Source organism: Tenrec ecaudatus, chromosome 14 (genome assembly GCF_050624435.1).
Source record: "Tenrec ecaudatus isolate mTenEca1 chromosome 14, mTenEca1.hap1, whole genome shotgun sequence".
Lineage (NCBI taxonomy): Eukaryota > Metazoa > Chordata > Mammalia > Afrosoricida > Tenrecidae > Tenrec > Tenrec ecaudatus.
The window spans coordinates 89,924,099-89,937,254 of NC_134543.1; the positions used below are offsets into that span (position 1 = coordinate 89,924,099).

Genomic DNA, 13,156 nt, shown 5'->3' on the forward strand with positions numbered 1-13,156 from the left:
TGATTTCTGGATACGCCTCATCAGTGTCTCCACGTAGCTAAGACGTGAGAGGTGATGCTCTACCGATTTCTCCAATTTCTTCATTTGTGATATTAAAACATCATGCCGTCTGATAACTGCACAGAACAGACTAATTAGGAAACACCAATAACATGGTAAATCACAACCACTTGACACATCATACGTGCTCAGCATGGGGCTTATTAGTGCTCTGTAGGTTTATCTCGATTTCACAATGAGGAAACGGGGGCGTCAAAAGTGGAGTATCTTTGTCAGTGCAAGCAAGGGCAACCGAGGCCAGGTGGCCTGTTCTCTACTATTATCTTCACTAACTTGCTGGGGGACTCCTTCTTTCAAGACTCCTTCTTCCTTGGCCTTCAAAAGTGATCTTCCTAAATCTCCCGGCTTGCATCCCTTTGCCTCCAGATCAGGCAGGTGGAGACTCATATCCAAAAATCATCCCAGGCCCTCTAGAGGGAAAGGGAGGCATGTGCACAGGTGGCCACCTGGCAGAGGCCACCTGGATGAAAGGCTTCAGGTGTCATAACCGCGAGCACTGACTGGAATACACAAGGCTGTGCTTTTGCCACACCTCCGTTGACTAGTGCCTCCACTGAGGCCAAGGAACTCAGAGGACAGAAAGACACAGGGAAAGGAAAGACCCCTCCCTGCTCCCCTACACCAAGCCAACAGAGGCAATTATGCGGGAATCCTCCAAGAAGTTAGAGGTCAAAATTTGAAGGTGGCATCTTCTGAAATGGAGACAGAGGTGAGAAGATTTCTCATTTCAGCAAAGGAAAGGCAACAACAAACGCATTTCCCTTCAGTGGATGACCCAGGGTCTGATACACGGTAGCACACAGTCTCACGGCAGCCGTGGGATAAAGAAGGGGTGGCACGGGGATTTATGTTTCAAGAACTCAGAAGTTTAGAAGGAAACAAGTTCTCCAGAAATAACAAAGCAACAGCAAAACTGGACCCATGTCCCAATCCACTTCAAACGGAAGACAGAAGCATTCTAGCACTCTAGCCCGTCCCCATGGTACTGACCTGAGCTCCCGGAGAGCCCATGTGGCAGAATCTAACTCTGTTCCAGGGGGTTGTGCAGGAAGCAGCCTCTGCGGAAGGAAGTCCCCAGCATTTTCCTCTGGGTGGACTCCGGTTTTCATCCCTTCGTTAGCATCTGAGTTGCATTAAGCATTCACGCCATCCAGGGGCTACCGATGGGAAACCTAAGATCTCCAGGGCAGGGGGTCAGAAGGATACCAAGACCACTCCTGGAGCATTTCGGAGCATCTCCAATCCAGCAGCACAGGTGGCGCCCATCTGTTTGGTTTCTGGCTCAGCTTCATGAGAAGATGGGCCTCAAGGAGGACCGTCAGCTGGTCCCTGGCCTGGTAGAGAACACAGCCTCACAGAGACAGGCAGCTAGGCGCCCAGCCCCACTGCTTTCTGAAGCACACCATTTCTCAGGAGAGACAATGACAGAGGAAGTCTTGGTACCATTATCTTTATGAGCAGATGGCAGCGACACTTCCTACAAAAATGTTTCCCCTGCTACCTGAAATAGCTGTCAGCTGAGCCAGGAGATCCGATAAAGGCCGAAGGGCCAATGGGTAGGAGCAGTCTGGGAGACTGTCTGTCTAGACCAGTGGTTCTCAGCCTTCCTAATGCCGTGACCCTTTCATACAGTACCTCATGCTGTGGTGCCCCCCCCCCCAACCATAAAACTGTTTTTATTGCTACGTAATCTCTGTAATTTTGCTCCTGTTATGAATGGGCGACTGCTTGAGAAGTTCTGGTCTAGACACTGAGCTGGAGCAGCTGGCAGGCTGGCCCTCAGGGGAACATCAGGTAAGGAGGCAGCACTGGGAGACCAGCCTCTACATGCCACACTCTGAGGTCTAGCACGATGGCCAGGATGGTATTTTCCTTTCCTTCCAATTGAATAAGCCACGCGGCTGATAGCCAAGGGTTTTACCTGGGAGGCTTCTGAGGTTTCAAATGCCTTTCGGTCTACACCACTAAAGAAGAGACAACACGAACAGACATCTGTGCTCCCGTGTTCACTGCAGCACCGTTGGCAAGGCCAAGCAGCGGGAAACAGCCCAAATGCCCATCAGCCGAGGAATGGGTAAATGAACTATGACACAGACTCACAATGAAATACTGCTATGCCTGAAAAACATGATGAAACCATGAAATACCTCATGACCCGGGTGGACTGGGAAACCATTAGACGAATGAAGTCAGTCACAAGAGGACAAAGACTGTATGAATCCATTATTATAAGGCTAAATATCAATATGAAGGCAGGCTTCTTCTCTTGGGGCAGGTCATCTTGTAATCCAGCTCCTAAACAATGAGGCAGAGAACCCTGTGCCCGTGAACCAAGGATCACCCCTTATGGGTACATCTTACAATCCACTTCAAGTCAACAGATGCACCTATGAGTGATAGTGAACCTTACTAGAAATTCAAGCAGGATGGAGAGAGGGGCATATATGTCTTGGAGAGGGTGACCCCACCTCTGTTGGTGGGTAAACAATGCAACAACCTCACCCAAAGAGAGAATATTATGCCCAGTAGATGCTCCTAATTGGATACTTCTGAACTAGCTTTTACCTGGCCTTGGTGACCCAGGCCTTGTGCTATAAACTACTGGGAATCCAGACTCTCTTTTTGAGGAACACAACATCTCTCATGGGCCACACCAGAAAGATTTGCTGTGGAAACCCACAAAGTGAAGTGGGTTTTGTGTCAAATTCACTTGCAGCAGATTTAATGAACTGACACACTCACTTGAACTTAAGGCTGAAAGGCCCTATTATGTGAAGCAGATGATTGCAATTACAAGATTATGAAGTTTATAGTCATTAGACTTTGGATTGGACTTCTTGCTTTGAGGGTGGCCAATGAATGGTGGCCTGGGACTACTGTATTATTATTTTAATGTCTTCCTTGCTTTCTTATGACATGTAGTCTGGTAGGCAGAGTGCTGGCTCTGTGAATGAGTGTTACTGAAAGCTTTGTCCCAATCACTAACCCTCGTTGTTAGTGTAAATAGTGTCCAGTCACTTAAGCATTTAATCTGTACAAATCAACATTTCATGTATTGTGATCTGAAAAGCCAACCTATATATGTATGATTTCCTTTTCTCAACAGTGTTTTAAAATCTATACCACTGGAGAAACTAATGACACCATCAATAGAATTGCCTTATGCCCCAAGGGGATGATTTATAATGTTAGATATCATAAAATGAAAATATTATGAAATGTGCAGACCTAGATTCAGAAAACCAAAAAGAAAGAACATTCTCAGCATATCTTAAACTGAAAGATCTCAAGACAAAATTCAAGCCCTGAGTTGAAAATATTGAAAGATTCTATGGGAAAATATTTAAATGATGCAGGAAGCATCAAAAGTAAATGGAAAGGATACACAGAGTCACTGTCCCAAAGAGAACTGGTCAACATTGCATCATTTCAGGGCAAGTAGCTAAGGTGCTAAAGGAAGAAGTCGAAGCTGCACTGAAAGCATTAGTCAAAAATAAGGCTCCAGGAATTGATGGAGTACCAATCGGAATGCTTCAACAAGCTGGTGAAGCCCTGGAAGCACTAGTTAATCTATGTTAAGAAATTTAGAAAACAGCTACCTGGCCAAATGACTGGAAGAGATGCATATTTGTAGTCATTCCAAAGAAAAGTGGGGCAGCAGAATGCATACTTTTATGGAAAATATCATTGATAGCACAAGGATGTAAACTTTTGTTGAGGATCACCCAACAACAGTTGAGGCAGTACATTCACAGGGCACTGTCAAAGGTTCATGCCAATTCAGAAGAGGACATAAAACAAGGGATATCATTGATGATCCAGCTGAATCTTTGCTGAAAGCAGAGAATATCAGAAAGAGGTTGACTTGTGTTTCACTGACTATGCCACGGTATTCAACCGTGTGGATCATAACAAAATATGAAGAGCCTTGAGAAGAATGGAAATCCCAGAACAATCCATTGTGCTCATGCAGAACCTGTAAGTGAATCAAGTAGTCGTTATACAAACAGAACTAGGGAATGCTGCCTGGTTCCACATCAGGAGAGGTGTACATCAGGGTTGTATCTCTCACCATACCCAATCCATCTGCATGATGAAGCAACCATCAGAGAAGCTGGATTACACCAAGAAAACGGTGGCTTCAGGATCAGAGGAAGGGTTATTAACAACCTGGGATGTGCAGAGGACACAACTTTGCTTGTTGGAAGTGAGGAGGACTTGAAACCTTGTTGATGAACATCAAAGACTGCATTCTTCAATATGGATTACAAATCGATGTAAATTAGATAAAAATCCTCACAACTGGACCAATAGGTAACATCATGATAAATGGAGAAAAGATTCAAGTTGTCTAGGATTTAATCTTGCTTGAATCAATAATCAATGTTCACGGAAGCAGCAGTTAAGATGCACTGCGTTAGGTGAATCTGCTGCCCAACACTTCTTTAAAGTGTTGAAAATCAAGGAGCTTACCTAGAGAAGGTGTGCCTGACCTAAGCCAGAGTATTTTCAATCCCCTCCTGCATGTGAAAGTTGGATAAAGAAGACTCCAGAAGAATCAATGTATCTGCATGATGGTTCTAGCAAAGAATATTGAACGTACCATGGATTACTCAAAGGACAAATGAATCTGTCTTGGATGAAGTACAGCTAGCATGCTCTTTAGAGGTAAGGACAGTGAGACTTCATCCCGTGTGCTTTGGAGAAGTTGTTAGGAGAAGGACAGCACACTTGGTAAAGTAATGGGGCAGTGAGAAAAAAATAAAGGATAATCCTTGGCAAGATGGATTGGCACAGTGGCTGCCACAGACTCAAACATGAGAACAATTGTGAGAATGGTGCAAGACCAGTTGGTGTTTCACACAGTATGAGTTGAAATCAATTTAATGGCAAGTAACAACAAATGTGTGCATAAGTGTGGTGAAGAATGCTGATGGTGCCTGGCTATCAAGAGATATAGCATCTGGGGTCTTAAAGGCTTGAAGGTAAACAAGCGGCCATCTGGCCCAGAATCAACAAAGCACACATGGAAGAAGCACACCTGCATGTGTGATTACCAGGTGTCGAAGGGATGAGTTATCGGGCATCAAAGAACAAAAAATCATATCATTGGTAATGAGGGGAAGTGCACATTGGGGACCCAAGGCTCATCTGTAGGCAACTGGACATCCCTTTGCAGTGGGGTTGTGGGGAGGAGATGAGCCAGTCAGGGTGCAGTGTAATATTGATGAAAAGCACAACTTTCCTCTAGTTCATAAAATGCTTCCTCCTCACCTCCCCCACTATCATGACCCAATTCTACCTTACAAATCTGGCTTCAGGACCAGTGATGAGAGTGGCGATACTGGGAGGGAGGAGGGGAGGTGGGGTAGAAAGGGGAAACCAATTACAAGGATGTACACATAACCTCCTCCCTGGGGGATGGGCAACAGAAAAATGGGTGAAGGGAGACATTGGGCAGTGTAAGATATGATAAAATAATAATAATTTATAAATTATCAAGGGTTCACGAGGGAAGGGGGAATGGGGAGGGAAGGAAAAAATGAGGAGCTGACACCAAGGACTCAAGTAGAAAGCAAAGCTTTGAGAATGATTAGGGCAACAAATATACAAATGTGCTTGCCACGATGTATGTATGTATGGATTGTGATGAGTTGTATGAGCCCCCAATAAAATTTAAATTAAAAAAGACTTAAATGATAATGAAGTTCGTTAGAGACATAGATAAACCACAGGTATATGAATGGATTTTGAGCTCGCACTTAATTTTAGCCCCACAATTTAACAACAGTTGAGTTTATGACATGGTCCCACATGATGTTTGCCCCCATGAAGAGATGATTGAAGATATGGGTGCTCGAGCAACGAGTGAAGAAACTCAGATGGTGCCTGGCTATCTGAAAGAATACTATTCGAGGCCTTCAAGACTTGTCTTAAAATAAGTAACATTCCAAGTGAGGCATCAAGTAAATCCACATGGAAGCAGCACAGCAGCCTGGGCAATCCAAGGATTATGAATAATAAAACCCAAATTTGAAGGAGGAAGAGTAGCATAGCTTAAATTGTGAAAACCCAATTTGCAAAAGGTTGTGGATGACAGTCGAAGCCCAAAATCCATGAGAAGGGACTTGTTATGGGTCATGCCTCTGGTGAATCCCCTGTTCCAGAGTCCAGGGATAGGAACAGTCTTTCTGTCACATGCAGAGCATCCATTACGGGAGACGTAGTTCGGTTAAAAGCTGACATCTTAATGTACAATCCCTCTTTTGACCTATTTTGAAGTTGTTTCAAGTTTTAATATTTTCTGCTTTCTTTCAAACATTTTTCTGCCTTTTTTCAATTGATGTTTTTCTTTTGCCATTGTTGTTTCTGGTTTGTATTTTTCATGTTTTTTTAATATGAAATCCACGATAGGTAAATCTAGAGAGATAGTAACTGGATTAATAATTACCTAGGGGCATGGCAGGGGACGTTGGTGGATGGGAGATGGAGATCTAACAATGAATAAGGAAATATTCTAAAATTGATTGTGACAGCTGCACACGTGTTCTTAATATGACTGAATGATCACATTGTGTGATATGTGAATTATATGCCAATAAAATAGTGTTTAAAAATGAGCTAATGGTTCAAATCAGGACCAGGGTAGGAAGTGAGGATTAGAAAAAATTCCATGCGGCACTTAAGCGGAAATCACCTATGCTGCAAGGGAACACTGAGAGTGATAATGTCTGACCACCCCGCCCCTTCCCCTCCCCGAATGGCTAACCAGTCCCATTGCACAGGCACTCCCCCTGGGGTAGTCAGGCTGGCAAGCTCATGCCCAAACCCTATCAACAAGGGGATTTTACTTGATGGGGGTGGTGGGGTGGGGTGTGTGTAGGGATGGATCTATAATGCACAAAACACTGTATTTTCAATAGATGCCTATCTTAACAGCAAAAGGCAAGACTTGTTGCTTTTCTTCCTGCTTGGAGAGATGCGAGAGCGTGTTCCGGGCTCTTGGCCATTGTTTCCTGAGAATGGCTTCCTTTCCCCTGAGTGGCTTACTCTGGAGCTGTGGTAGACCAGAAAGAACCTTCCTTGATCTTTTCTCGGCGTTATCGACAGTGTGATACAAAACAACGGTGGACTGTGCTCACACATTACAGTATCATTCCATTACAAAACAGCTTCCTAATAGCAGGTTTGTTATCCTGAAGGTCAAGCCGTCTCTGTACAAAGAAGGCACCCTTCATTACCACAATGACCTCTTGAACCATGCTTATCCGAAAATGCCTCTCTCCGTTAGAACAGCCCTCTCTTCCTAAAGGGTGCTGCCCAGTGCAGGCAATGCCTGTTTTCTGGAGTTAAAGGGATCCCTTAGTATTCAAGGCTAAATTCTGTATTGATCGCCTCGGTCTTTCCAGCTTCAGCGCCCACACATGACCTTCAGCCGCCCCCTTCCCCCACCTATTGTGTGTCTGCCGTCACTTAGCCACGTGTCCCGAGGAGCATGTCATGGACTCATTGGTGCAACCACTGTAGCTACTTCTGTTGTCCAATGGCAAGCTTACTTCCCATGCTTAGGAGGATTTTCCCTCTGCACGCATCATTGACCACTGAGAACTTCCTCCTTTGCTTGATGAATTAACATTTGCTGTATGCATCCTACTGAGTTTAACAACTAGATAATGAGCTCCCTCACGTGGATGACACTTGGCATTTGTGGATGCTTTCGACTGCCGCCTCTCAAATGTTAACGTGCATAGGTAGCACCTAAGTGTCGTCAGAAGGCAGTTTGTTTCAGTAGGTCTGGTGTGGGCTCTGAGATGCTGCGTTCCCATCAACAAGAGTCTGAATGCCTTCTTACAGATGAGCCAGACTCACCACAAGTAACCTACACTGACCGCAGAAGAGTTGGCCCAGGAGGAGGAGCAGGTCTTTGGACTAACACTTTCCCTGGGGATGAGCCTGCATCCAGTGTAAGGAGAGAGCACCATCACAGTGCATGCTTGGTAAATACTCATTTCCCAGGAGCACTATCAGATGATGGTTCCTTTACACGGCCGTGATGCCCGCCCTGTTATTTCCTCTCTTCCGCCTCTGCACCACCACGCTAGCCCTGCTTTCAGCTCATGACATTGGCTTCACTTGTCTCCCAAAATGAGATTCTTAAAAAATTTGACTTTAAACCCTTTTTCCGAAGGCATTAAATAATGACCCCATCTGGCGTTCGTCATCCTGTCTTTCCAGGAAAATACATCAACTTGCAGCATCTCTATGTTACCAATAATGCGGCTCTCAGAAAAAGTCTTAAAAGCTCTTTGACGTGATACTTGGAAGAAGGCATGGCAGATAATAGGTGTCTGGAAATGTGTGAAGGTGATTTATAAAGCTGAGCATGCTCTGTAAGTAAAGAGTATTTCTGTTATGTATTTACATTCATGTTTGGGAGCTGCCCTTGCACATCTAGATGGCTTCGTCCTCTCAAGTCCTAGGGGTTTGGAGCTGGCAGGAGCACTGTCGTGCACAGAGGCCAGAGAGGGAAATGAGGCCCGCCTGGCTGACACACGGGCACAGACAGGAGGCGGCTTGGAGCTGAGGAGGCTGAGCAGACTTTCTTTCCTTTCAACTGCTCTGCGTCCACCGAACAGCAGGAAGTGGTACAGCGCCAAGCAGGCAGCAGGCGTGCAGGCGTGTTCTTAGGTGCTAATTCATCGCGTTGAGAGTTTTCCTCTTTTTCACTGCCCCTCCACTTTACCAAGCACGATGTCCTTCTCCAATGACTTGTCTCTCCTGATTACATGTCTAAACTATACAAGCCCAAAACTTGCCACCCCTGCCTCTAAAGTGCACTCTGACTGTACTTATTCTGAGACAAATCTGTTTGTTCTTTTGGTAATCCACGTCTCTTCCAAATACCCCGTATGTCAGAGGCATGAATTATTCTTTGGCCTTCCTTCTTCAATATCCGATGTTACATGAGCATGAGGTGATTAAAAATACCATGGGGCCTGGGTCAGGCACACCTTAGTTTTCAGAGCACCCTCCTTGCTTCTCAACACTTATTAGCAAAGTCTTGTGCAGCAGATTTACCTGATGCAATGCTTGTTGGCCCTCTTAACTGTTGCTTCCAGGAGCATTGATTGTGCATCCAAGCAAGACAAAATATCGGACAACTTCCATCTTGTCTCTGTTTGCCATGATGTTACCCACTGGTCCTGATGTGAGGGTTTTGGTTTTGTTTACACTGAGTTGTCATCCATATCAAAAACCACAATGCTTGATGTATCGGCAAGTGTGCTCCAAGTCCTTACTTGCAGCAACGTTGTGTCATCTGCATCGTTCAGGCTGTTAATAAGTCTTCCTCTAATTTTGATGACACATTTTTCTTCATATTATTCAGATTCTCGGATGATTTCCTCAGCATGCAGATGAAATCAGTATGGTGAGAGGATACAGCTCTGAGGCACACCTTTATCGACTTGAAACCAGGCAGTATTTCCTTGTTCTGTTCGAACAACTGCCTCTTGACCCATGTACAGCTTCTGCAGGAGCACCATGAAGTGTTGTGGAATTCCCGTTCTTCTCAAAGCTATCCATAATGTACTATGGTCCACACAGTCCAATGCTTTGGCATAGTCAAGAAAGCACATGGAAACATCTTTCTGGTATTCTCTGCTTTCAGCCAAAATTCATCTGCCATCAGTGATAATATTCCTCGTTCTACGTCCTCTTCTCAATCTGCCTGGACCGTTGGCAGCACCCCATGAATATACTGCTGCAATGGTTGTTGGATGATCTTCAGCAACATTTTACTTCCTTGTGATATCAATGATACTGTTCTATAAGATGGGCATTCTGCTGGGTCACCCACCATCTTTGGAATGAGTATAAATACGGATCTCTCCCCATCAGTTGTCCAGGTAGCTGTCTTCTAAATTTCTTAGCTTAGATGAGTGAGTGCTTCCAGTGCTCCATCAGCTTGTTGAGACATTTCAATTGGTACTCCATTAATTCTTGGAGCTGCTTTTTGCCTAATGCTTTCAGTGCAGCTTGGACGTCTTCCTTCAGTAACACTGACTCTTGCTTAGACGCTACCTCCTTAAATGGTGGGATGTTGATGGGACAATAGCTATCTATATACAAGGGAATCTAATCAATAAAACTATTATTTCAAAGGGCAGCTCAAAAAGACAAAAGAGGAGATGATACTAAGGGCTCAAGTAGAAAGAGAATATTTTAAAAATGATGATAGCAACCTATGTTCAACTTTGCTTGATATAATTGATTTATGGATTTTATAATACCTGAGTCTGATAAAATGATTTAAATTAAAAAAGACAAAGTAATGAAATGTGCAAAGACCTAGAGTTAAAAAAAAAACCCAAAAGGAAGACCAAGGGCTCAAATAGAAAATGAATGTTTAGAAAATGATGACGGCAACATATGTACAAATACGCTGGATACAATTCATGTGTGGATTATTATAAGAGCTGGCTGGAAGAGTCCCCAGTAAAAATGATATTAAAAAATAAAGGAAGAACACGCTCAGCTTAACTTCATGTGAAAGAACTAAACAAGATTCAACCTGAGTTGTAATAAGATTGACACAATCTTGATTGATGCGCACTCTTCCTCTATCTTTTCATGTTTCTGGCATTGTCCAATATTTCAGATTTCCTTGGATGTGGATCGATATCATCTTGTCACTGACAGCATGGCACTTCAAGAGAGGTTTCTGAAATGTCCTTTTTGATGAAGAACACAATAGTCTTCTTCTTGAATGTGCCATTCCCTGAACAGTAAATCATAGGATGTTCTACTTCGAAATGCCCAATACCCCTCCACTTCAGCCCACTAACCAGTGATACAGATTCCAGCATCATAATAGCAAGCTAACACCAGTACAAAAACACCTGACCATTAATTGGTGGGTGGGGTGTGTTTCAGAGTGGGAATGAAGTCGTTTTCTCAGAACTCTGTACCTTAGAAGGAGACTGGCACTAAGTCCATGCATCCTTGCGTTCTCTGGCAGAGATAAAAAAAAAAAAAGGACAATTCCAGAGAGGTTAAGGGAAGACCCTCTGGCAGCTGTATAGCTTATTGGGAGCAGGGAGTCTCTCGTGCTAACCAACTTGTGTGCCTAACAAGCTGTACCAATTGCTCTTTTGTGTAACTGGAAACATTGCCTTAACTGTGATCTATTCATGGCAATTAATAAATGCAATGGTGTTTGGATTTTACAAGTATGTCTTGATCACAAAGTAGTTGTATTTCATTCAGGGGAACACACATGTCAAATTCCTTCATGTCAATGATTCCCACCAAGGCATCACATTTACTTAGGCAAACATACAGAATGACCACTCAAATTAGAATAAAAAGTTTTAAAAAAACTCTCCTAATCTTTCTGTCCTGTCAGGAACATCAGTCCACATAAATGAGCACTTGCTTGGTAATACCTGGGGGGACTTTAAAACGCTAAGGTGCGGAGTAGAAAATTAGAGGAGAGCTTATTGGTTAATCTGTAATGTTAGGACACCTTTCGAAACATAAGTATATTCTCGTAGATCAACCATCGCTATTATCTACCTTAATTCTTCAGAAATGACACTCTGCATATAAGGACTAAATCTTACCATTAGAATGTAAAATATGCAAAGGGAAATGAGTAAGGTGGGCAAGCGGCCCAGGCCGCTCTCTCTGAGTTTCCTCTTAGGGGTGTGTCTCGGGGATGGGGGAGGGTGGCGGTCTCTGTACCGTTCTCTAGCTCGTAGTCTGCGAAGGCGAGTTCAGAGCCTTTGCTTGTGATCAGCAGCTCTCCATTCAGTGTGAAGATCATTGAAGCATCATCTAAGTTAATCATGCATCCAACCACATCTCCTGGCTGCCAGGTACGCCCAAAATAGCCGCTCCCTTGATGCCATCGCTGGCCCTAGAAAGAAAGACTTCAGGGTTTAGCAAAAGGGAGGTCCCAAAAGACTGTCTTTAACTGGAGCAATGATACATCAACAATTTCTGCTCACTGGCAGTGATACATGACTTCTGTAGGGCATTCACCTCTCTACCAAGGACAATAAACGGGGGAAGAGCCGATTTGACAGAAGAATAAACCTGAGAAACTAAGATCCATCTGAAAAGGTAGCCTGGACCTCCAGACTTCTAGTCTGTGATGAGACCAAGCAGCGTTCCCTGTAGTAGGTTAGAGGGGTAAGACTTCCCCCACATACTGGCTGCACAGACACTTAGTCCTTCCAGCTCCCCAGGAAAGGTTCAGCAATGTCAATCTTGGACTGAAGACACATGGACACTGTCCAGACTTACCCTGCTGCCTTCAAACACAAAGGCTTGGTCATCAGCCCCCAGCTCAACATCGGGCCTGCAACCTGGCCTGGCCCAACCGACTCGCATGTCTCCTCCGGTCACCACTTCAAACTCAAAATACCACTTTCCAGATCGCACCGCGTAGGACCGCTGGACCCGGAAAAACCGGATCTTGTCTATGCTGACTTTCTCCACTGTGGGGTCAGCTATCGCGAGAAGGAAGGAGGGGAAAGAAAACAGTAAGGGAAGAGCGAACAGACCAACCCTTCAGTAATTGGCAGACATTCCTCAATAGAATGGCGTTGGACAATACAGACCGACCATAAGTCTCCTCTCCAACATAGCTTTCTGTTCATGATACTCATGCATTATTAGCGCCATATCGGAAGAACAACAACAACAACAACACAAGCTCTCATTTATTGACTGAATGATTCCTTTGTAGGTAAGTATCTTTAGAAGAGACTACGTATTTGGCCTCATAGCAACCCTACGAGGTCAGCAATACGATTGCCGTTTTACCTGGCTTGGACGGTTAACTCAGTTGCTAGATCACTTGTTCAAAGGCTACCTGGTCAATAAACGGAGGAACCAGGATTTGAACCCTGGTATGTCTGACTTCACCCATTCAACCTCTCAACCATTATTTGGTACTGCTTTAGGGGCCTATGGTGTTTCCTGGGTTACGAATTGACAATGGTGTGTTTATCTGTTGTAAGCTGTTGGATTGTAATCAGTGCTAGAATTTTGTTTGGAGATCCATTACATGGATAATAAGAGAAAGAGT

At 44.2% G+C, this 13,156-nt stretch overlaps 1 protein-coding gene across 1 annotated transcript in view; it reads right to left on the minus strand.

Moving 5' to 3' along the window:
• The window catches only part of RYR3 (ryanodine receptor 3), a 418,103-nt gene that overhangs the window by 206,821 nt on the left and 198,126 nt on the right, over positions 1–13,156 (minus strand). Inside the window, exons 26-27 of the mRNA XM_075532282.1 lie at positions 12,370–12,575; positions 11,806–11,980 (exon numbers count right to left, since the gene is read on the minus strand). Coding sequence (XP_075388397.1) covers positions 11,806–11,980; positions 12,370–12,575 — 381 coding nt within the window. The remainder of the gene's footprint in view (positions 1–11,805; positions 11,981–12,369; positions 12,576–13,156) is intronic.